Raw genomic sequence first — 23,342 nt, forward strand, 5'->3', positions numbered from 1 at the left:
TATGAACCGAGACAATATTATGGTTATGGTTATGATTATGATATACCGTTTAAAAGACTTAAATTTCCAATATAGTGTGGGAATTGAGACACATAATTTCATTTAATATGCATTTTGGCGTGAAGAGTCATTTAAAAAACAATTATTATTTTTAGTAAGCGGTAAATATTAGTATATTATAATAAAAAATTGTAGACATAGGTACAGAACAACGTCTGTCGGGTCATCTAGTTTAAAATATATATATATATATATATATATATATATATATATATATATATATATATATATTACAGGGACCCTTCTTTTCGGCGCCCATGTGCCAAATAGCCACTGTCATATCGGCGCTTGAAATCGTTTTATGTATTTCCCACTGGCTCAGTGAGAAGTTAAGTGTGCAGTTGTTGTGTGGCATTTCTGTGATCTGTACATAATTTATATACGTTTCATATAAATTAATATATCGTTCTCGTTGTTACCAAATTATATTATTTAAATTAAGTGAAAAATATGGCCAGTGTTGTGAAGCAGTTGCCAAGAATATCCGGCTCCAAAGTAGCGAAATGCATTTCGAGCCGTAATTATTATTCGTATGTAAATGAGCCTGCCCAACAAATCAAAGACAAAGAACCGAAATGGGTTACTGCCGAAGAAGCCGTAAAAATTATTAAATCAGGTTAGTGAATATATATAATATGAATTAAATATCGATACCTGCTACATAACCTCAATCGCTTCCTAATACTCAATCGCCGATTATGTTTACTCGTTCACAATTTTGTGTTCCAAATTGTCACAACCACCACAGAAACCTTATTTAAAATATATAAATAATTAAATTCTGTTTAAACATTCGTACTTTTTAACTAATTAAATAATTACATTGTTGTACATTGCGTATCAAATTGTGTTAACGCTTTTTGACAGTAACTGTTTATAATAAACTTATATTGATATAAATGATCTGTCAAAAATAAGATAACTTCATGCGAGAAATCTAACAAGTACAAATTAAATTGTTTTTTAACTTCCCGTAGGGTAAGTTATAGTAATCGCAAAAAAATCGAAAATGAATAAATTTATATATCTTTGCGTTTCAAAGGTTTCTGAATATTTTGGCATACCTTAGAAAAAATGGATGTATGTTTACGTGTGCGGATACGAATTTTCGTCGACGATTTCGGGAACACCGATCAACCGATTTGAATGATTCATAAAACATTCGATTCGTATTATAAAGGAAACGTGCTGATTAGTTTTTGGCGAAGGCAGGTCTAGCCGTTCCGAAGATACGGGGCAAAAAGGGCCAAAAACGGTAACTCAGCGTCCGATTTTAATAATTCAATAAACATTTTACTTGTATTGACAAGATGGAAAAACTGATTAAATTTTTGGGACGACAGGTCCAGCGGTTAATGCCTCAATAAAAATAAATTAAAAAATCTCATTTGGCGGTCAAAAATGCTTATTGGACATATGTACATCAAATTATCAGATATTTTATAGAGATTTTAATAATGTGTACACACTTTGTGTAAATTTTTTTGGGTTCCGTACCAAGATTTTTAATTACGGTATGGGAAGTTACAACCATACACCACTAGTTTTGAATATGTTTTATCAATGTACATTGTTTACTATAAAATTACAAAAAAATATTTGAGCAATATAAAATTTATATTAGAATATAACAAGTAAAATTTTAAAGTTTAATTAAAGTGTGAGAGTGCCGCAAGAGAGATGTAATTTATTTTAAAATTATTATATTCAATATATCTGCCTAACATCATAACACTTTTGCAAGAGAATTGGACCACCTTGATCTAACATAATATTAAAAAATCACATTTTTTTATTTAAATTCTATATTTAATAGCAAGAAGACTGTTGTGTATAACATTATTTATTAACTTTGTCAAAACAGGTTTTATTATTCATTACATTACCTGAAGATGGTACATGTCTAGTTTTGAAACGTTGAAGCGTCCGTAATATAATTCAACACATTAACCGCCACGATAACTTTATTAGATAATTTAGTTATAATAATGAAATCAAAATTTAATTTTTTTAAATATTTTAATTTTTTTGAAAATTTTGAACTTTTTTTCAACTTTCCTGACTTTTTTATTGGATCTCCAAAATCGCTAGACTGCCTTCCTAAGAAGTTATTTAGTTCTTCATTTCGTCAATACAAATACATAAAATATTTTTTAAATCATTCAAATCGGACGCTCCGTTATCTCAGAAACTGAACTACCATTTTTGGCACTTTTTGCCCCATATCTGCGAAGCGGCTGACAAAAAATTAAGAAAAATCACATGAGGGAGGGAGGGGTCTAGTAAGATATCACGTGTATTTATTTTTTTACCTATATTTTCAAAAAAAAAAAAACAAAAAATTTCGTTTTTTCGTTTGAAAAATTCGTTCCGAAAATTTTACGTAACTAAAAATACACGTGATATTTGGAGGGGGGGTTAATTCTAAATATCACAATATATCACCAAGGGGTGGGGGAGTCCGAAATCCTTAAAAAAATCGATCACGTGATTAATGGACGCCCCCTAAGCATTTATTTTTGGCAGCATTTCTATGAGCAAAAGGAGCAAAAAGACCATGTTTTTATATTGTTTTAACTTTGATTGAGAAATCATGGATAAAATATAAATGAGTTGAGATGTAAAGAGATGTTTTTATTTTTTGTTGGGTTTTTGTTAAGAACTGCAAAAAGATGAAACATATCTAGTGTCGAAACGTACATATTATTCTTTTTTAATGTAATATTATTTTTTTTCGACTTATTGGCTAATAGATTTTCAACAAAAAACTTTCAATATGCAAATATTCTTGATGTATACATCTGTAAACAGTTCTATTATTGCGACACAAGCTGTTTTTTATGTAAAAATAAAATAATGAATATTTATTTTTTATGCCTGCATTCTCACTATCTTATATTGAAAATCTTTTGGTATCGAGATCAATTTCTTTTTCTAACACTTGTAAGATTAATTTGTGCTGTGTCTAACCTTTACTCGACCTTCACATTGTATTATATTGTATATTTCGGTTGTTTGTACAAGCGCATAAAAATTCCAAGCTGCCGACGACAATAATGAAATTGTAAATATCATTATCATTGTTTTCTGTTTTGTATTAGTTTATAATTATTTGTTGGTAATGAATTTTATCTAAAGAACTCGTGTTGAAGTCCACGGAATTGGAGCAATGTATAGGTGCGAATGAGAACCAGTTACGTCTGTACTATAAACATAAACACGGCTAAATTTAACTTACAGACAGTCATTCATATTATCAGTTTGCACTTTGTATTGTATTATCTTCATTACTCTTAATTCTGTTCATTATTGTTTGGATATACTAAATTATGACGCACAAATTTGTAATACAATGTTACAGACTGATTTTCATTTCAATATTTTAATGTCTCGGAGATGTAAACCTAAATCTAGAATTCGAACAATTTTGTTTGGTTCATACCTCTCTTTGCCATAGACATTCAAGTATGGTGACATGCAAGTATGGTGGAATTGTTTGGTTGATATTTTATTTATTCAATTTTTGGAATGCAGAATTAAATTTAACAGTGATGAGAATTATCCCAACCAACTTGCAAAAGACTTGCTTTCTTCAAACGTTTCTAGAAGTCACAAAAGAACAAAATTGTGTCAAAAATAATGACATAACTTGCCCAAGTATTCAAGAATTAACATTTTTGTTGAACTATGAGTTTAAAATTTGCAAAATTGGTCAATTTTGACAGGCTTTTTTTAAAAAAAAGCTCAAAAGTGTGTTAGTAAATTTCATAAAAATTTGACGCATTTAATCGTGATCTTAATTAAAAAATCGTGTAAAAAGATAAAATCCTTAGAAAGAAGTTTTTTTCTATTTTTTTTCATCAAATCCAACTGAAAATAAAAGATTTTTACTGGCTTTTTGGGAGGAAATCCGAAATTTCTGTAGACAACAAAGTACTTCTGTACAAAGCTATAATAGTTCCCATTTGGACTTATGGAATCGAACTATGGGGTCATTGTTCATGAAAGTTATGATCAATAATATTACCCTCTTTTGGCTTGACATTGAGTTCTGGGATACCCCGTATGTATATTTCAACTGAAACTTATATTTGCTCTTTCAAAAAAATCAATCTTATCAGAAATTTTAAATTTTTCAAAGAAAAAAATCCAATTTTTAAAGAATGCACAATTTAATACTAAATAAGATTTAAAAGAAACATTTAAACAATCAGTCAATGAAAGATTTAAATATTTAATAGAATAATCCCGTTTCTTCCAGATCAATTTGTTATCGCAGCTTTGTTTATAAAATGCATCACAGTTATCATTAGCAATAATTTCTCATTTTTACCACATTTATCAAATGAGACATTATAAATATAGTAATTAGTAGACACTTCTCAGAAAGGTTAATAATACTATTCAGTGATATTCTTGGGTCAAATACATAAATTTGTTAAATTATAGTAATAGAAACTGTTCAATAATTATTTGTAGTTTTCAAATGTTGCAATTATTTGTTACAATGTTTTTAAATGAATATTTACGAATTTCGAATTTTTGTCTCTTGGTTAATTTTGTATACAACATTTATTTAGAATGCGTGAGGTTCCAGTAATTTGCCTTAAGCACAATTCCAATTTTGGATCTGTGTTTTATTTGAATTCAAGCGACGTACATTTTATCATTGAATTCATATTGTTACAAGTTTGTTTACCTTATCTATATCTTTTATTTGAACGATATTTGTCTCTGTTTTTATTTATAATTAGCATACTCCTGACATTCTAAAGCGCAACTTGCTTACGTATTTTAAACTGCCCAAAAAGGAAGGTTACTTTTGCCCCAATATGCTAATTTAACAAATAATAAAGCTTTTAAAAAGGCTAATACACTGAATCCAACCATTTAAAATTACACTATGTTGGAAGTAAAATCAAAAAACTCATAATAAAATCCTATTAATCCACATATTTGCTACAAATCACAAATAGAAATGCAACCTAGCTACACACTATGATGAATGAAGCCATTAAAGTAGCTTTAAAATATCCTTTCTCACCCTAACAGAAGAATTATTAAAAAGAACTAGTATCGTAACTCTATAATAAAAAAAATAAAAATAAAAAAATGACAAACCAGTATATTCAAAACCATAAAATTTTGTATATTTTAACAGCCATCACAACTTTTCCTCCTATAAGCTATTGGCTGAAACTTCTCCATACCAACCCAAAGATCAACTGAAAGGGTGATCCACCTGTATTTGCTTGTTCTATTATTAGAATTTATCTAATAAGGCTGACTTATTATTCAATTTGATGCATCAATGTCCAGGAAGGGCATTTTCACTTGAAAACATATATAAGATCTATATTCCCAAGTGAAAGTTGATATCGCTACTGCAGGATTTCAGGGTTGTTGCGATAGGGATTGAATCCGCGATCCGCCTGATTGCGAACCCACGCGGTAACCACTTCGCACTCTCTCTCGTCAGCTATTGTTTATTATTATTAAATTATTCGTCATTAACGTCATAAAAATATGTGATACAAATACTATTTATATCTATATGTATACATTCTTAAAGTTTAAATTCTTAAAGTTAATCTGTAGCAATTTTTCAAGAAGCTGAATGGAAAATAAATATCCATCGAGCTACGTGAGCTTGTGCAATGCTCGCGCTAAGTATTTGAAATAGTTGTTTTATATATTTACATATATTTTCATTATTGAATATAACTTACATAACCTGTTGTACATAATTGTTGTGAATGTCACGTTTGAATAAAGAATCGGTTACACTTAATACAGACTCTACAAAAAAAAAACTTAATAGACATGGGCGCACAATTTTTTTTTCATCATTTTTTATTGATGTTTGAGTGCTCCGTTCTTTGTTTCGATAATTTTTCTTTAACCATTTATTTTTTAATAAATACGATAACAATACTTTTCAAGTTTTCAAACGTGAAGTTCAAGTTTTTGCCAGAAAATCGTAGTAAATTCAATCAATAAAAATCATTTGAGACTTGCGTTATTATTCTTATGCGATGATCAATCTAGCTGTTTGTTTGTAATCAACCATTGAATAATAAGAAATCGTTAAGGTTTTCATAAATATTACTGAATCGATTTTGAAGCTAATATAAAACTATTCTATGAGTTAAGGCGCTTTATTATTTAACTTCACTAAATTTAGAAAATTCAAAATATACACTAAAAACACGACTCTACATATGGCGTGAAGAGAAAATACAGGGAAATGAGAGCCGAAACACAAGATCAGGAAATATGGAAGCAGAAGTTTGATATTCTCCTTATAATCCTTGTTTATTATACTCCTTATAATTTTATTTCAGTTATTAACTTTTTTTATTGATTTTTATGCATTTTCCTTTCCAAACTTCTGCTTCCATATTCCTGGGAATCGTTTATTTGTGGTGCTTTCATATCATGGACATGTCTTTTAGGTAGACTACTATGTATTATTATTATTACTTGAACAGAACATACAAACAAATAAACAAAAGCTTCTATAGCAATTATTCCAAAAATAATTTACTAATTTAACTGTGGCAGTAATTTACTAATCTAGTGGCAGTTTTTTAGTATGTAAGATACCTCTAGCAATAGAGCAATAAATGGATTAGGATGCATGTACATTAGGGTGGTCCTTAATATGGACATTTTGGAATTTCCTTGCTCTCAAGGGCTCAAATGGTTCCAAATTGGTAAAAAACAATTCTCTGAAAGTTTTAGCTCTTAATATTAACTTCAGATAGTGCGCAATTCAATCAAAATTCTTATGGAAATAACATGAAAAAAAATTGAAAAATAAAAAAAAACTTTTTAGGTATGACTTAGCGACAAATGAATTAAAAGTGAAAATTTGTGTCATTTTTTATTGAAAATTCGACGCTCTGCAAAATTTTTGAAAAAAAATTCATGCTATTTTCATACAAAACTTTGATTGAATTGCGCTCTATCTAAAAAACAATATTAAGAGCTAAGACATTCAGAGAATTGTTTTTTATCAATTTGGAACCATTTGAGCCCTTGGGAGCAAGGAAATTCGAAAATGTCCATATTAAGGACCACCCCATATATGTAGGACCAATGTACATATATGTATCTAAAGCTGGTGCTTTTGACTACTGTTTTTTATGAAAAGTTTGTGAACCCTGGAGCATTTGTAATTTTTTATCACTGACAATGTGCAATATTGGATTTCTTGGAACTACTCCACAGTTGAATCTCTTAAATTAATTATATATTGTTTAATTATAATTTTATAAATCACAAGTTTGTTTTCTACCTGCAGCTAGTAGGCAAATTCTAACTAAATTGAATAATTTGCATATAAATACATACATTGATAATTTTTTTTTAGTATTTTTCAAAGTGTTGGTGAATTTAACACTATTTGTTTATATAAATTTCCTGTTATCAAATATTAATCCAAATGACATTCAGATGTCGTTTAAAACTTATTTAGCATTTAAAATATCACTATGTATCGCTTGCAACACTCATTTGAATAATTAGATGTCATAAGCATCTGAAACTTATAAATTAAAAATGAATGTTCATATTTATATATTTTAACTTATATATTTATATAATAATTTATATGCTTAGTTACGTAACTACTTAACATTGTTATTAATTGATTACTTTAAAATTATTTATTTAAATTCTTGTTATGTGAGGAGTCGCTTGTTTCTGAGATGTATTTTCAATTACTGCGAACCTAATAATATTTTAATTTTGGATAGCAACAACGTTTGAACTTTGAGAAACATTTTTTAAACACATTACATATCCTGTTTCTTATGACCTTATCATTTTAAATTTATTAATTAACATTAAGATACAAGTTTAGGTCATATTTAGAACGCCATAAATATTTGAATACTATGCTGTTCAAGTTTTAAATCATCGCATTTAGATCTTACTTATTCTCTAATATTCTTACCTTCTTGGAGAATGAATTTACTGGACTTATGTAGCACAAAAAGTTCAAAAATATTGTGGAAAAGCAAGGGACATTAATAAAGAATGCAAGTAAACAGAGAAAAAGCTTCCACACCACAGACGACTTACGGTTTTCAGTGGCTTTGTGGTAAGTGCTTGGTCTTGCAACCACGAGTTCGAGGTTCTATTCCCGACTCGGACAGCATATGCCACTGCTAGAAAAAAGCTAATAATAATTTTATCAGAAAGAGTATGGTCAACCAGTGTGCTCTATTAACATTAGGTTGAGGAATTACATCACAAATCACAACAGCACATAAAATATATCGTTTTCATAGCTGTTCAAATATGAAGCAAATATGTATATACAAAACAGTATTTGCAATAACATTTGTTTAAAATCGAAACCAAATTTATTTGGATAGAAGTTACTAGAACTCTACACGCAAAAATATGCAAGATACCTATGGTACCATTTCAAAGTTCAACGTCTTCAATTTGATTCAATTAATTATTTGTTATCAATCATTTGTTTATATGGGCAAGTTGATATTCGTAATATTTTCTCGTGACAAGATAAATAAAATCTCAAACATATGAATAGTCGAAAAACATAATGTAACGTAATCTAACATATAAGGATATACAGATCATTGAACTGCTAACAATTGCATAAAGCAGAATCTTAATTATAATTTTATGATATTATGATAGTATAATGATATTCCTAGAAGAGGTGTATACAATTTGAATCTTTATGTAAAAATTAATGTATGTACATATTTAAGTAAAATAAAGCAAATTTTCAATTAAAAAAAAATAATAATAATAACGGTCTTGTTCTAATGCATTCAAAGAAGCTAATTCTACCAATGTAATGTACTTGTTGTAAGTATCTTAAAAACGCTTAAAAATCTTTAAACAAATGCATTTTGTTGTTAAAACTGATGATTAATAAAAAGCAAACTATTGTGGCTTAAGGCAAATTGCTGGAACTTCCCGTACCGTAATTAAAAATCATCGACGAAAATTTGTATCCACACACACACGCACACATCGATTTTTTCTAAGGTATGCCAAAATATTCAGAAACCTTTGAAACGTAAAGATATATAAACATTTCCATTTTTTTTTGCGATTACTATAACTTGCCCTACGGGAAGTTATTGAAAGTGGATTAAGGCATAGCTCACTCAGTAGCGTGTTCGACTCGCACGACAGGGATTTTCGGATCGAATCTTCTCATTGGCTTAGAATTTAAAAAATATAGTTAATTTGAAATTAAATAGGATTCGATTAGTTGAGTAGAGTTTGAATAAAAAATTAGAAGAAGAAAAGCAAGATTAGAATTTGAGAATATCAAATTTAGAAGAAAAAAGAGGAATGAAGAAATCAGATGTGAAGAGCAAACAATTGGATATAGAATATATATACAAGATGGTGTAGAATATATGAAGATAGTATATAATATATATGGAAACAGTATAAAATATAAAAATGAAATTTGTATATAAAAAATGCTCTAATAGTAAGTAAGCGAGGCCTATATAAAAAATTAAATAATTTTTTAATATTGATGTTCGCATTATATAATACACTTTACTATGATACTTTACTCATATATATGTCTAATTATTTAAATATTGCATATGTGGTTATATTTAAATATAACCTGTCGAAAGCTTTAATAAAATAATTCAAGCTTTACCACTTTTCATCACGTTATAGAAATTCAAGCCTTTTGTATGCCTTTTCTCTCCCTTATATCAAAAGTTGTTGCGTTAGTAGGAACATAGGTAAAAGTAGTATAAATCAATTGAGGTCAATCAAATTAGCGATAAAATAATGCAATATTTATATTAGTTCACTAAATATTCGAATCTTGATTATATGTTGTGATAATTCTACAAAGTTCTATTTCGGTATTTGGTTTGTCTATTTATAGTTTTATTTATATCGGATCAGTTGAACCATGAGAGGGACGCGATTTCGATGCACGAATGAAATAACTAGGACAAAAAACCAAATCGATAGTTTTGAATATTCGGGACTTGATTATCTGCTGCAAACTATTTTAGTAATTAACCTCCTAACCTTATCGTAAGATAATTTATTAAAATGGACAGAAATGTAGCACATTTTTATATAGTTTTTCATTTTATGCCAACCGATCGTTTTGTAGTTAAAAAATTGCGTCGTTGTCGTTGTTTTTCTCTCTATAATGAAGAAGGAATTTTACAGTGTGACCATATTCTTATATGTTCGATGATAAAATGACTTTAAATACATATAAGATTTATGATACTTTGAAATATTTGCAATAATTCCGTATTATTTAATACATGAGCTTGTGTGCAGGTAAGTGACTAAAGCGACTGGACCGGAATCAGAGGTCCCAGGTTCGATCCCGCTTCAATTTTTACTTGTACCAATAACAAATTATCAATAATTGTAAAAATCAGAATTATCACATAGAGATGGAACAACTATTTTGGTTATCATCTATAGGAACAAACGTAGTTTGTAAGAAATTGATCATAAGAGCTCATAGGACTCTTAAATTTTGATCGCAGTTTAAATAAGTAAATAATTAAAAAATCACATAGTTTATCTAATAATAAGTTTTCCCAATATTATGTAAGTTTTAAATTTAAATTTGCTATTGATAGGATCAGACCGCTTTATGATATTATTTGTTGAATTGTGCTCTATTGTAGAAGAATGACGATTAATAGACTTGTTGCTATTTTGTTCAAAACTTACCATAAAGTTGAAATTATTACATAATACTAAAATACCTTTTAAAATCCTATATGAATATTCATATTTATAATCACTCTTATTTACTTTATACGATGGTTTAAAAATGTTTTAGTAAATTTTAAAATACATTTTTAGCTTAAGGCAAATAATCTTCGGTTATATAATTGCATTTATGAATAATAAGTTTGTTTTTTTAATTACTTGTTTGTAGATGCCTGTAATAGTAATCAGATTGAATTTCTAGCAGTTAAATTAATTTTTAAATATTCACAGATTTTATACCTGTAACAGCTGTTCATTTTTCGAAATAAAAATAATAAAGAAAATGTGAATGTTTTGAAAAAAAAAAATGAAATTGACACATTATATGACTTTATGACAAAGAAATATCGAACTTGATATTTGCTCGAATAGTGTTTGGTGGACTCTCATAAATATTCTGAGTTATTTTCGAGCAAGATTGCTCTGAATTTAGATAAAGGGACCAACATGATGATACAGATATTAGAATTTGGTATACAGGTAAAAATTAACTTCATACTAATTTTGATTTTAATGTTTTATTTATACATTTACTCTATTTATTTATTTTCAGAAAGAAAAGTTTGTTATTTTATAAGTCTTTACTCGATTTTTAAGGTATTCGTTTCACAACGTTTGAATCGTTTGACACCAAAATTAAAAAATGTATGTGTGTATTGTGAACCAAAATTTGCCATTTCGTCGACATTTTCTCAAAAACGCCATTTTGATGATATTTTTCTGATTATAGAGATCATGGCCTTAAAGAACATCCTAAAATGTTCTGGGCCTACAAGTGATTAAATTTCAAAAATTCTCCAAAGTTCGGAATAATGGGCCATATCAATATGTCAAAATTATATCGTAAAAGCTAATTCGTATATAAGTTGCTAAATCTCAAATTGTATTGTTGAAGTTGCTTATTTGTAGGTTTTGGGAAATTTTTACAACTTGCTTTAAGGCGAAATGCCACTTACACTTAGCTTATTTTACTATTTACGTTGTTTTTAAATTATTCTTGTTTAGTTTTTTTTATTCAAGTAGTATTTATCATTTTTTTAGTTTAGTGGTATTTAGATATTTCTTATTTGGTAACATCCACATATTTCATTTGTTTTTATTTAATTGCAACATCACTGCAACTGTTCTGTTTTTAACTAGTCAAAAAATTTAGATGAAGGGCTCTAATAAATGTATTTTGATAAGCAACGAAAAGAATACAAATTTGACCGAGTTAAATATGATACCTATCTCAAAACTGAAAATTGCTAATTTCAAACTCTATGCATCTGTGTAAGATGTTGAATTCTTGAATATTATCGTACGTCTCGTTTTTCAAACACGCGCATTGAATCTACGTCACACATGATATATTACCTTATAACAGCCAGTGTTATTTTGATGCAAATAAGATGTTATTTTTGTTATCGTTCAGTATAATTCGCTGAATGAATAGTTGCCAAATCTAGTGGAATACCACTTTCTTGATCAAGTGCAAGGTCTCATTTCGTAATTGTTTATTTGCATATACAATTAAATCTTGATTTAATATCTAAACTTCTTTGTATCGAGATGGATCAGGTTTATATTTTCTGAATATTTTGTTATTGATACACATTTGCATGATTTTTGCCCTAATAAGATATTATTTTAGTAGTTTTCGAAATATGTGATTACAATCAAGTTATTTGACTTCAGGTAATAGATTTGAGTATTTTTTAACAAGATTTCAACAAAAAACTGAGTATGTAAAAAAATGAATTTATCAATTGCGCTAGTATTCTTGTCTCTAGTTTGATCTTCTATTTTATATCTCTGTTTTCTCTATTTTTATGTTGTAAGCCAGTCATTAAATTTAATAAATTAATTTACAAATTATCACTGTCTACTTCTGAAATTCTTAGTCAATAATTAACAAGTACACATAAAGTCAATTCATTTTTAAACTACATACATATTTGTATTTATTTTATTTGTGTGTAAAAAAGAGTGCGCGTAAAATTTAAGTAAAAATAAATACATCATATAACAATTTTGAATAATGTTTATTAGTAATATGGTAATACTCGTGATGCACACATTTATTAGTGTCAACCATTATAGAATTAAAAATATGTATAATATTTAAAAACAATAATGTAATTAAATTCATACTTCAAATATGACATGATCGATTGGTCATTGTAATTAGCATTTAGAAATGAACCTTCATTAGAGAAATGAAGTAATTGCTGGTTAATAAATTCTATAATATTCGTTCGATTATGTTAAACAACGCCTAAACAAATATTGTTTTTGCAACTTCACTCTTCATGTAATAATTGTGTTTGAAGAACTTCATGTAATTAAAAGTAACATACATTCATTGACTGATGGTATATTTTTTACTTTTTCGCTGGCGATATAATCTCATTCTTTGAACAGCTTCAAAGATTTATAGAAACTACAAATAATATAGAAATTATTTCGCCAGCGAAATGCTGCATTTGTTTTATTATTTTCATTATAAGTATTTATGGGGGACAGGTAAAATATTCTTCTTATTCAGGCATTTATCATTAAATCAAGATTTGTACTACGATGTAACTTTAAAACTATTCTTTCCTGAATAGAGTTGGAGTTTAACTTTGCTCACGGACCTGCCCTAGGGCAGTACCACCCAATATATTTATAATTATGAATTATCATTTATAATTTATTTAGACATGGCAGTTTAGCAATTGTGAATGTTACATTTGAAATATAAAATAAAAATGATAAAAATTGAATTCAAATAATAAATAGTAAGTAATAGGAGTACTTTTCATCTATCATGAAGAAACGAGCTTTGTAAGCATGTATTTATGCCTGCATTGTCTGTGAAATAGTTTGCCTAATCAAATACTAAAAATTCATGAATAGTTTACCATGTTAAGTCTTTGATTGCATTACCGTTATCGACCATCGAAGAAATGTTCGACCTGCATTTAAATTTTATTGTATTATTATTAGTACTATACGTATTCGACATTGACGTTCATTTGGCTTTTCCTCCAAGTGAATTTGTTTAGTAATAAAATTATTTAAACCAACTTATTAAAAAATTGTCACAGAATCGAAATTATCAAGTGCTAAAGGCAACAGCATTCAAGGAAACAGATGTAGTGTGGAATTTTTGAGACGAGCTTTCGCCATTTATATTTTTTCTTTAAAGATTAAATAATAGAGTAGAGCGGGGCTTAAAGGTCAGTGGTTAATAAAGCCCATCACCGATTTCTCAAAAAAGTTAAGAATTTTTTAACATCAGTATTTAAAAGCAGAGGGAAAAAATGTATAACCAATCATCTCCTTGATTTTTATGACTATCGGGTAGTCATAAGCCTTTTATGACTATATTGCTATCGGGAGATAAACGGCAAAGTTTTAAAATCCATAACAAGAGTATTTTCTTTTGTTTACAAGAGTTTTTTGGTTGTTTAGACCTTAATATAATTTTTAAGTACATATACGTTATTTAATTGTTTTATAACATGTATTGATATTTTCAATTTAGATTCTACAGATTTTATTATATAACTTCTATAAAAGCTTACATGTGGGTGGGGTAAAACGGGACTATCTACAATATTATGTGAGATGATATAAGTTAGAGAATAGATGAGTAATTACAATTTATGAATACCATGTGCCAGTCATAATAAATATAAATACATAACTAATACGCTCATATTTATATTTATTTCTATGCCAGGAAATTCTTGAAGCATTGTATTTTAAAGTAAGCATTCCGTAATTAACTTTATATTTTTGCAATTAAACAGTATCTTATACATATAGTTATTGTGTTAATGTTGTAGGGACAAATTTTAAATTTAAAACTATTAAAAACCTGATCGAAATATATATGTATCTATAGAAATATTTCAATCTGCGCATATTGAATTATTTGAATGTACTGAGAGAGTTCTCCGTCTACAAATTTAGTTCAATTACTGGTTGATTGCTTGCGCATAGGAAGATGCATTAGTATTCATAATAGTCAATTTTTTAACATGGTGCTGATTCGGATAATAGACAATAACTAGTAGTGTATGACATCGTGCCTTAAAGCAAATTAAAAAGCGTCGTACCTTAATGAAATATTCGAGGAATATAAAATGTTTGCAAATAGATTATTATAAATAACGTAACTTTCATTTTTCTTATTTTATAAAGAGTAAATAAACAAAACTTAATCAATCGGATTTAAAATGAAGAACATTGTCTAATATTTCTAACAAAGTAAGTATTATATAAACTGAATTGTAAAATTAAAATTATTTATTTGAAGTATATAAGTGATGTTCAGCACTTTAGCCAGAATCAGAATTAAAATCCGAATTATGTTTCAGTAATTTAAAAAATCTTTCTTCAAAAGCAATAGTTTCGTCAACACAAACAGAAGGCTTTTTAAATCATTCGAATCGGACGCTTAGTTTTCTTAAAACCTGCCTTTGTCAAAATCTAATCACCACTTCTGCCCATCATTACGAATCGAATGCTTTTTGGATCATTCAAATCGGTTGATCCGTTCTCTTAAAAATTGATATTTTAACACTTTTTGCTCCATATCTCCGAAGCCACTGGATCTGTCTTCGTCAAAAAATAATCAGCACGTCTTCTCATCACTAGGAATGGAATGCTTTTTGAACCATTCAAATTGGATATTTCGCACACCCGAAATAGTCGAAAAATTATTAGTCTCCACACACACACATCCATTTTTTCTGTGGTTTGCTAAAATGTTCAGAAACCTCTGAAACGTGAAGATATGCAAAAATTTTCATTTTTGATTTTTGACCCATTACTATAACTTTCTCTACGAGAAGTTAATAAATATTCGGACATTTTATTAACAAAATTTTTACAATTAGCAACTAGAGAAAAACTTTTCGTTAATAAAGCTATATTGAATCTCAAATTATTCTAAACAGTTCAATTATTTTCAAAGATATGTTGCCGATTTTATTTACCATATATCCACAACATGTAGTCATTTAATCAGCGATGCAGCATACCTTTTTCAAATATCGATCCACTTCAGTTTCCAATACTTTTCACTATTATATGTATCAAGTTTTACATTTGTTCAATTTTCGTAACATTTGCCATTTTTTTACTTTCATGTCTTCTTTGTATAACGGACTTACTCTGAACTAATTTTGAACCATTTATTTGAACCATTGATTATTTTCTTGATTATAGTAGATCAAAAATAAAATAATTTGTTTATTCTAGGTATAAATATTGATGTAGGTAAATTTATCTAATTGTAAGTGGAGTTACACTATAAAATGAGATGTGCTCTTTGGCCTTCTTTGTGATTTATGATAAGCCATAGGAAATTTTTAAAAAGAGGAACGTGTCTAAATTCTGTGTACAATTATATATAGAACACCACTGATTAAAGCACTATCTCAAAATTAAACAAACTTGCGTTGCATTTCCTACATTATATCAAAACATCTATAAATTGATAACTTTATCATAAGAAACTAAGTCTTACATTATTACACTATTATATATGTATTTAAGCGTATATTTAATAAGAAGTATTACGACAAATTAAAACATCGATTTTTTTTTCTTATTTCTATCAAGTAAAATTTGGTGTCGATGTCTAAATAATAAAAACAAATAAATATTTGATAAAACATTATTATAAATATTAGTTGTAATCGCTTTATTTATATCATTTTACAGTCATTATAATTACGATAATATATCAATTAAGATTAATATATTATGCATAAAACCAGTTTATAACCAGTTCTATGTAATTAATTTTATTGCTTGCAAGATATTAAATTTATTTTGATATAGTAATAGTATCAATACTATCAATGCATGAATTTGCCAAACTGCAAACTTGGATTAAAATTATTTTATTTTTATTATTGACTCTAGGTTTCTAAATCGATGCTTTGGTCGAACTCTAGTATCAAGCAGTAATAATTTCCATTTTCACTTGAGAATATAGATAAAATTATATTTCAAATTGAATACATTAAAATAGCATGGTTATATTAAAAAAAAATGGCTTATTTTTTCTTGTGTTTTGGGGGAAATTATTTATATTTGTAATGATTTTTAAAAATCGATGAGCTTAAGCCAGTACTACTGATTTCAAACATTTTTTTGTAATTATCAGGTGTTTGATAGATTTTTTATTATGTATTCATTTTTGTTTACTTTCGGATAAAATGATATAAGATTAAAACCTGTCAAAGGTTAGCTTTTAACTTTTACTCTAAATACTTCTAAGAACAGAACAAGGAATTTACTGATAAGAATAGTAGACTTACATTTAATGCAAAACCCTTTTTTCTCATTCTGAGCCCGGCAAAGGGAGCATTCATTCACGTGAGGTTTCTAGGGGGACGGGCGGTTTGACAAAAAATCACGAAATATCACGTAGGGGAATTAGGGTTGTAGTAAGATATCACGTGTATTTATTTTCCAACTATTTTTTTAAAAAAAGTTCAAACATTTTCGAAAAAAAATTAAAAAATTACAGTTTTACGTAACTAGAAATACACGTGATGTTTGATTGGGGAGAGGGGAAAATTTTGAATATCACCATATATCAACACGGTGGAGGGGGGGGGGGTTCAAAAATCCTTAAAAACTCGCTCACGTGATTAATGGACGATGGACGCCCCCAAAGATTGTTTACCTTTTGATCTCTGGCTTCATGTGCTGATATCCCAAAGAGAACCAAACGATTTATTTATTAAACGTCTTTAAAATTAGTAATTCATTATGTCCTTACTCTACATGTCATTTTGCCCATACTATATGGACAAAATGGTTTTTCTAATAGGTAGCATTTTTCCTTAATAAGTGTTTTTATAGTCCTTATTTATTCAAATGACTATTTTGTCGGTAGTCAATGAACCAAAGATGACTAAAAACCATTGAAACTGATTATATCGTTAAATAAATTATAATTGAAAAAAAAAATAAAAAAAACTATGTCATTTTGTCGTTACTTACCCTATCAAAGTATCAGCACAGCAGACTATAGAATTTTTAGGTATAAATCCTGTTCTACAATAATAAAAAATAAGTGTTATAAAGAACCAATCGGATCTTAAACACCTAAATTTCTGATAGCTACTAAATGAAGGTAACAAGAAGTATGTATCATTGATCAATATTCATTTTGCATACTAAACTACATAAAAAAGTATGATATTGTTTTTGATAATTTGTGAATATCATATTATAAATATAGTCTTTCCCGATCAATTGACAACTTTAACATTTTTTTTTTCAAATGATCTTTAGGTTATGGAAAAATTAATACAAATACCAAGTTTATTTTTTACTGACTAAATTTTTATATTTTTGTCTACGAATAAAAAATATGTATTTTCGTTTCTAATTATATAAAAATAAACTCATGAACATAACTATATAATATCGTATATCGATTAATAACCCATTCGATGATATTTTTTATTCAGATGACTGGGTGTACGCTCAGGGTGCGGCTGCTACCCCAATCAACTTATTAGGTGCGATGACTGCACATGGGAAGAAGCAAGGCCTGAAGAATGTGCGCGTCTGCCACATGCACACTGAAGGACCTGCATTATACGCTCAGCCTGATTGCGAAGGGATATTTAGGCGAGTACTGTTTATTTTTATTTATATTCTGAACTAAATCAACCCTTTGGCTAAAAGCGTTGCCTACAGTTGACATGCGTTTGCTTCAATATTTATCACTCTAAAGAAAATTTTTGAGAATTCTAATTTGTTCTTTACATTTTTATTCATTATGATTGAAAAATTTTAATATATGTTGTTGCGCCTGGTTCAGTTGCGCTACTGGGCGGCACACTGTTTCGTACAGCAGTGTCGTAGTGAAATGGTTAATATTTTTTACATTTTGTTTATGGTCAGAATATAAATAAGAGTACCGCTTTGTTAGAATAAATTTCATAATTCTAAACATTTTACTTTCGCTCCCATACTACAAAATCGTTGGTGGCTTTGCCCTTTTAGTGGTTATCCTTTGGGACGACTAGCTGTTCTGTATGATCGTTATAACATTATAATTTGTATAATTTTTTATACTATAAGATTATATACAATACAACTGATTTGACCAAGTTTTTTTTTTAATATCGAATATAAATAAATCTTCTAAATTTATATGTACTTATTATTATCAGATCTGTATCATTCTTCATGGGAGGCAACGTACGTGCAGCTGTGAATGAAGGACGAGGCGATGCAATTCCAATCTTCCTATCAGAAATACCTCTTCTATTTCAAAAGAAAATTATTCAACCTGATGTAGCCATAGTTCATGTAAGGATGTACATTCGTTATCAATGCAACACATTTTTAAAGATACCTACTTAGTCAATTATATTCAATGCGTATAATTTACAGAGTTAGTTTTATTGGATAGTATATAATCTAATTGAAATTCCTATAAGGATCAATATTTAAAACTAGGTTTCTGGAATATTAATAGAATAATAATTGTTATTATACGTAATTAAAATTTTAATAAAGTTAAACCAACTTATTTTTAAAAAAAAACATCTTATTCTGCATACTAGGTTTCTCCTCCAGACGCTCATGGATTCTGCAGTTTAGGTACCAGTGTTGACTGTGCCAGAGCTGCGATGCAAGCATCAAAAGTGATAATTGGTAAAATATACGATTATTTATTTTATTGTATTTTATTATTATTTTTCAAGACTAGTGCTAATTTATTTTTAATCATGCAGCACAAGTTAATCCTAAAATGCCCCGTACATTTGGTGACTCATTGTTACACAAAAGTCACATAGATTATGCTGTAGAAATTGATGAACCGTTGGTAACCCATGGCGGAAAACCACCTAGTGAGGTGAGATATGTTAAGTCGCGTTTTATTTTTTATACTACTGAGATGTAGCCTCACTTTGATATACATATTACTGTATTGCAAAATTTTAAGTGTTTCAATTGAATTCTTTAAAATCTCCTAAAATTATTGTGTCAATAAACAGCTTTATAATAAATGTTCTACATTCTATTAATCAACTTTTACAGGTGGAAACTGCAATTGGTGCACATATTGCAAATAACTTGGTGGAAGATGGTGCCACACTTCAAATGGGTAAATTGAATATTTTAACATATCATTTTGTTTATAATAAATACTATAATGTATTACTAACTTTGTCTGCTTCTTATAAATTGGATATACAGTACAGGCCAAAAGTTTCCGGACACATGAAAAAAATCTCATTTTCTGAGTTTTTAGCTATATTTTTCATATAAAAATAATTTTATTCAAGTTAGTTTTGTACATTCTACGTAGTATTAATATTTAGTGACTGATTTATAACCAATTTGTGTGAAATGATGGACGAATTAGCAATGAAAATGTTAAAATGTCACAGTCGATTTTCCTGAATATGACCACACTTTGCTTTGATCACTGCAGCGCATATTTTAGGTAATCTTTTGACGAGTTTTTGCAATGTTTGCGCAGGTATGTTCTTCCAGGACTCGCTAAGGCAATTCCACAGGGCAGGGAGGCTTGTTGGATGTAAATCCTTCACGCAGTGTTTAAGTGGGTGATTGTGCAGGTCACTCCATTATTTGAAGTATTTTTTCGTCTTGTTTAAGCGTCAAATAATTGGCAAAGAGTCAGGAAGCGTGTTTAGGGTCATTATCTTGTTGAAAAATAAATTTTGGTCCAATTAAATTAAGACCAGATGGAATGGCGTGGCGCTGAAGTATGGTATGATACTGTTCTTTCTTTAAAGTTCCATCTATTTTGACAAGCGATCGGACTCCATTGAATCTAAAACAACCCCAAGCTATCACTGAACCACCACCGTGCTTCACCTTTGGCGAAATGCACTTAGAATTGAGTCTTTCATTACCCTTCCTACGTCGATGATTTCCGAAAAGTTCGAATTTTGACTCATCCGTCCATAAAACTGATTTCCATTGATCGATGGTCCAATTTAAGTGGGTTTTGGCAAATTGCAATTTTTTTTGTTTATTTACTGCTCGCAGAAGTGGTTTTTTGAGTGGCCTGCACAATCGCCGGATCTTAATCCAATAGAGTTGTTGCGGGACGAGCTTAAATGCCGCGTGAAGGATTTGCATCCAACCAGCCTTGCTGCTCTTTGGAATTGTCTTAACGAGTCCTGGAAGAACATACTTGCGCAAACATTGCAAAAACTCGTCAAAAGATTACCAAAAATATGCGCTGCAGTGATCAAAGCAAAGCAAAGCATATTCAGGAAAATCGACTGTGACATTTTAACATTTTCATTGCTAATTAGTCCGTCATTTCTCACAAATTGGTTACAAATCAGTCACTAAATATTAATACTACGTAGAATGTACAAAACTAACTTGAATAAAATTATTTTTATATGAAAAATATAGCTAAAAACTCAGAAAATGAGATTTTTCATGTGTCCGGAAACTTTTGGCCTGTACTGTATGTTGTTACAATTTTTATCATATTTATTAAGTAGTCTTCATATTAAATTTATACGATTTTATCTTTTTTATTCTCTTTCAGGTATTGGTAACATTCCTGATGCAGTTCTTGCCAAACTACATAATCACAAAAATCTTGGAATTCATTCTGAAATGTTTGCCAATGGTGTAGTGTCTTTAGTGAAGGAGGGTGTTGTTACAAATACTAAAAAGTCATTCCATAAAGGAAGAATTGTTGGTTCCTTTTTAATAGGAACTCAAGAGCTTTATGATTTTGTTCATAATAATCCTTCCATAGAAATGTTGAGAGTGAATTATGTTAATAGCACTGCTGTCATTGCCAAAAATCCAAAAATGACAGCGATTAACTCTTGTATTGAAGTAGATCTGACTGGTCAAGTGTGCTCCGATTCCATTGGAACGAGGCTTTATTCAGGATTTGGTGGACAGGTTGATTTCATAAGAGGTGCTGCAGAAGGTTTAGATGGCAAAGGAAAACCTATTATTGCTTTACCTTCAGTTACCAAAAGAAATGAATCCAAAATTGTGCCAATACTCAAACCAGGTAGGTTACCAAATTTAATATATAATATTGTGCACCAACTAGTAATAATAGAATATAAAAGTAATATATTTCTGTTGTTTATTCTGCGTTACATAATATATATCATTTCACTAACAGATGAAAATGTGGATTTTAGTTCTGAATATTTAGAAATGTGTTCATTTTGAAACTGTAGTATATTAAAAATCTGATATAAATTTGAAGTCCCTATAATAATATAGAAGTTCTAAGATGACTTTTCTCATAAATAATTGTTCCTAATTTATTATGTTTCATGATTTAACTTACATTCACTTCAAAGCGTTTGTCAAAGATGATGCCTATTTGCTTATTTTTCTTAATGCATATGGAACGAATAAGAATTGATTAAAATTTTTTACATAAGTTATCATTTAATATATTAAGTATTGATCAATATAAAATATTGCTTTTTTATAACTTATAATGGAGTAAAAAGAACATTATCAAAAATAAATAAAAATAATAATCATCGATATGCATAGCTATTGATTTCATTCAATTGAGAGACATCATATATATATCAAAAAGAGTAAACTAAATTTTTGTGCTTTGCATTGTTTAATTGTAATTTATTAACTAATAATATTAATTGATAGTGCATTCTACAAACTTATAACTTCAATATTTTAGGATCTGGTGTTGTTACTTCCCGAGCACATGTGCACTATGTTGTGACTGAGTATGGAATCGCTCATTTGTTTGGTAAAACATTATTAGAACGAGCATATGCTCTTATTCAAATTGCTCATCCAGATCACAGAGAAAGCTTAGAAAAAGCTACCTTCGAAAGATTCAAAGCCATGCCAGTTAAGAATTAGCCTAAGAAAATATTTAATTCAAATTTACCTAATTTTTTATATAAAAATTTAAATTTCTGTTAATACTAGTGGGCATATTTTTAATTTTTGTGATTCATTATAGATGTATTATTCATTTGCTTGAAGTGCCTATTATCATAAATATAAATTTATGCATTTCAGTCTCTGCCACTGTAATAGCATGTAATAAGTCTTCATAAAAGTATTTTTTGTTTGATAATATACATTTGATTATACTATCTTTCAATATATTTTTAATATTGTTTATAGTCAAATTATTGAATGAATATTTCACATAAATGTCATTTTTTTTTTGTTTATACTATGTTCTGCTCAAAGTTACACTTTTCGGTTAGTTTATCTGTAATTAGTGTTTTCACTTATATTTAGTTAATGCTAATCTCAACTCATAATAAAACTGAAAAAAACCACTGCCACTATTGAGTATTTATCATTTTTGCTCATATTTGGTATTTACAACAAAATATTATCATAATACATTAATAAATTTGTGCCTTCTGGTCACTTTTTATCAAAGTTGCATGGAGATTTTGGGAACAAAATAATTATTTGATTCATTATTATGCAAAATATTACACAAAACGGAATAAACATTTAATTAAAATTTGGTGAACCACTCATTTAAAAAA

At 28.6% G+C, this 23,342-nt stretch overlaps 1 protein-coding gene across 1 annotated transcript; it reads left to right on the forward strand.

Moving 5' to 3' along the window:
* The first annotated feature begins 378 nt into the window (after nt 1–378).
* Nucleotides 379–22,959, forward strand: LOC113377778 (4-hydroxybutyrate coenzyme A transferase-like). The gene is made up of 8 exons (XM_026618198.1): nt 379–676; nt 18,291–18,453; nt 19,002–19,140; nt 19,398–19,488; nt 19,569–19,690; nt 19,876–19,942; nt 21,371–21,853; nt 22,505–22,959. Exons 1-8 carry the CDS (start codon nt 511–513, stop codon nt 22,690–22,692), a joined length of 1,419 nt encoding a protein of 472 aa, XP_026473983.1. The 5' UTR covers nt 379–510; the 3' UTR covers nt 22,693–22,959.
* The last annotated feature ends 383 nt before the right edge of the window (nt 22,960–23,342 follow it).

Source organism: Ctenocephalides felis, unplaced genomic scaffold, assembly GCF_003426905.1.
Source record: "Ctenocephalides felis isolate EL2017-DRISC unplaced genomic scaffold, ASM342690v1 CF-g0.4_SCAFFOLD_01886, whole genome shotgun sequence".
NCBI classification, from domain to species: Eukaryota; Metazoa; Arthropoda; class Insecta; order Siphonaptera; family Pulicidae; genus Ctenocephalides; species Ctenocephalides felis.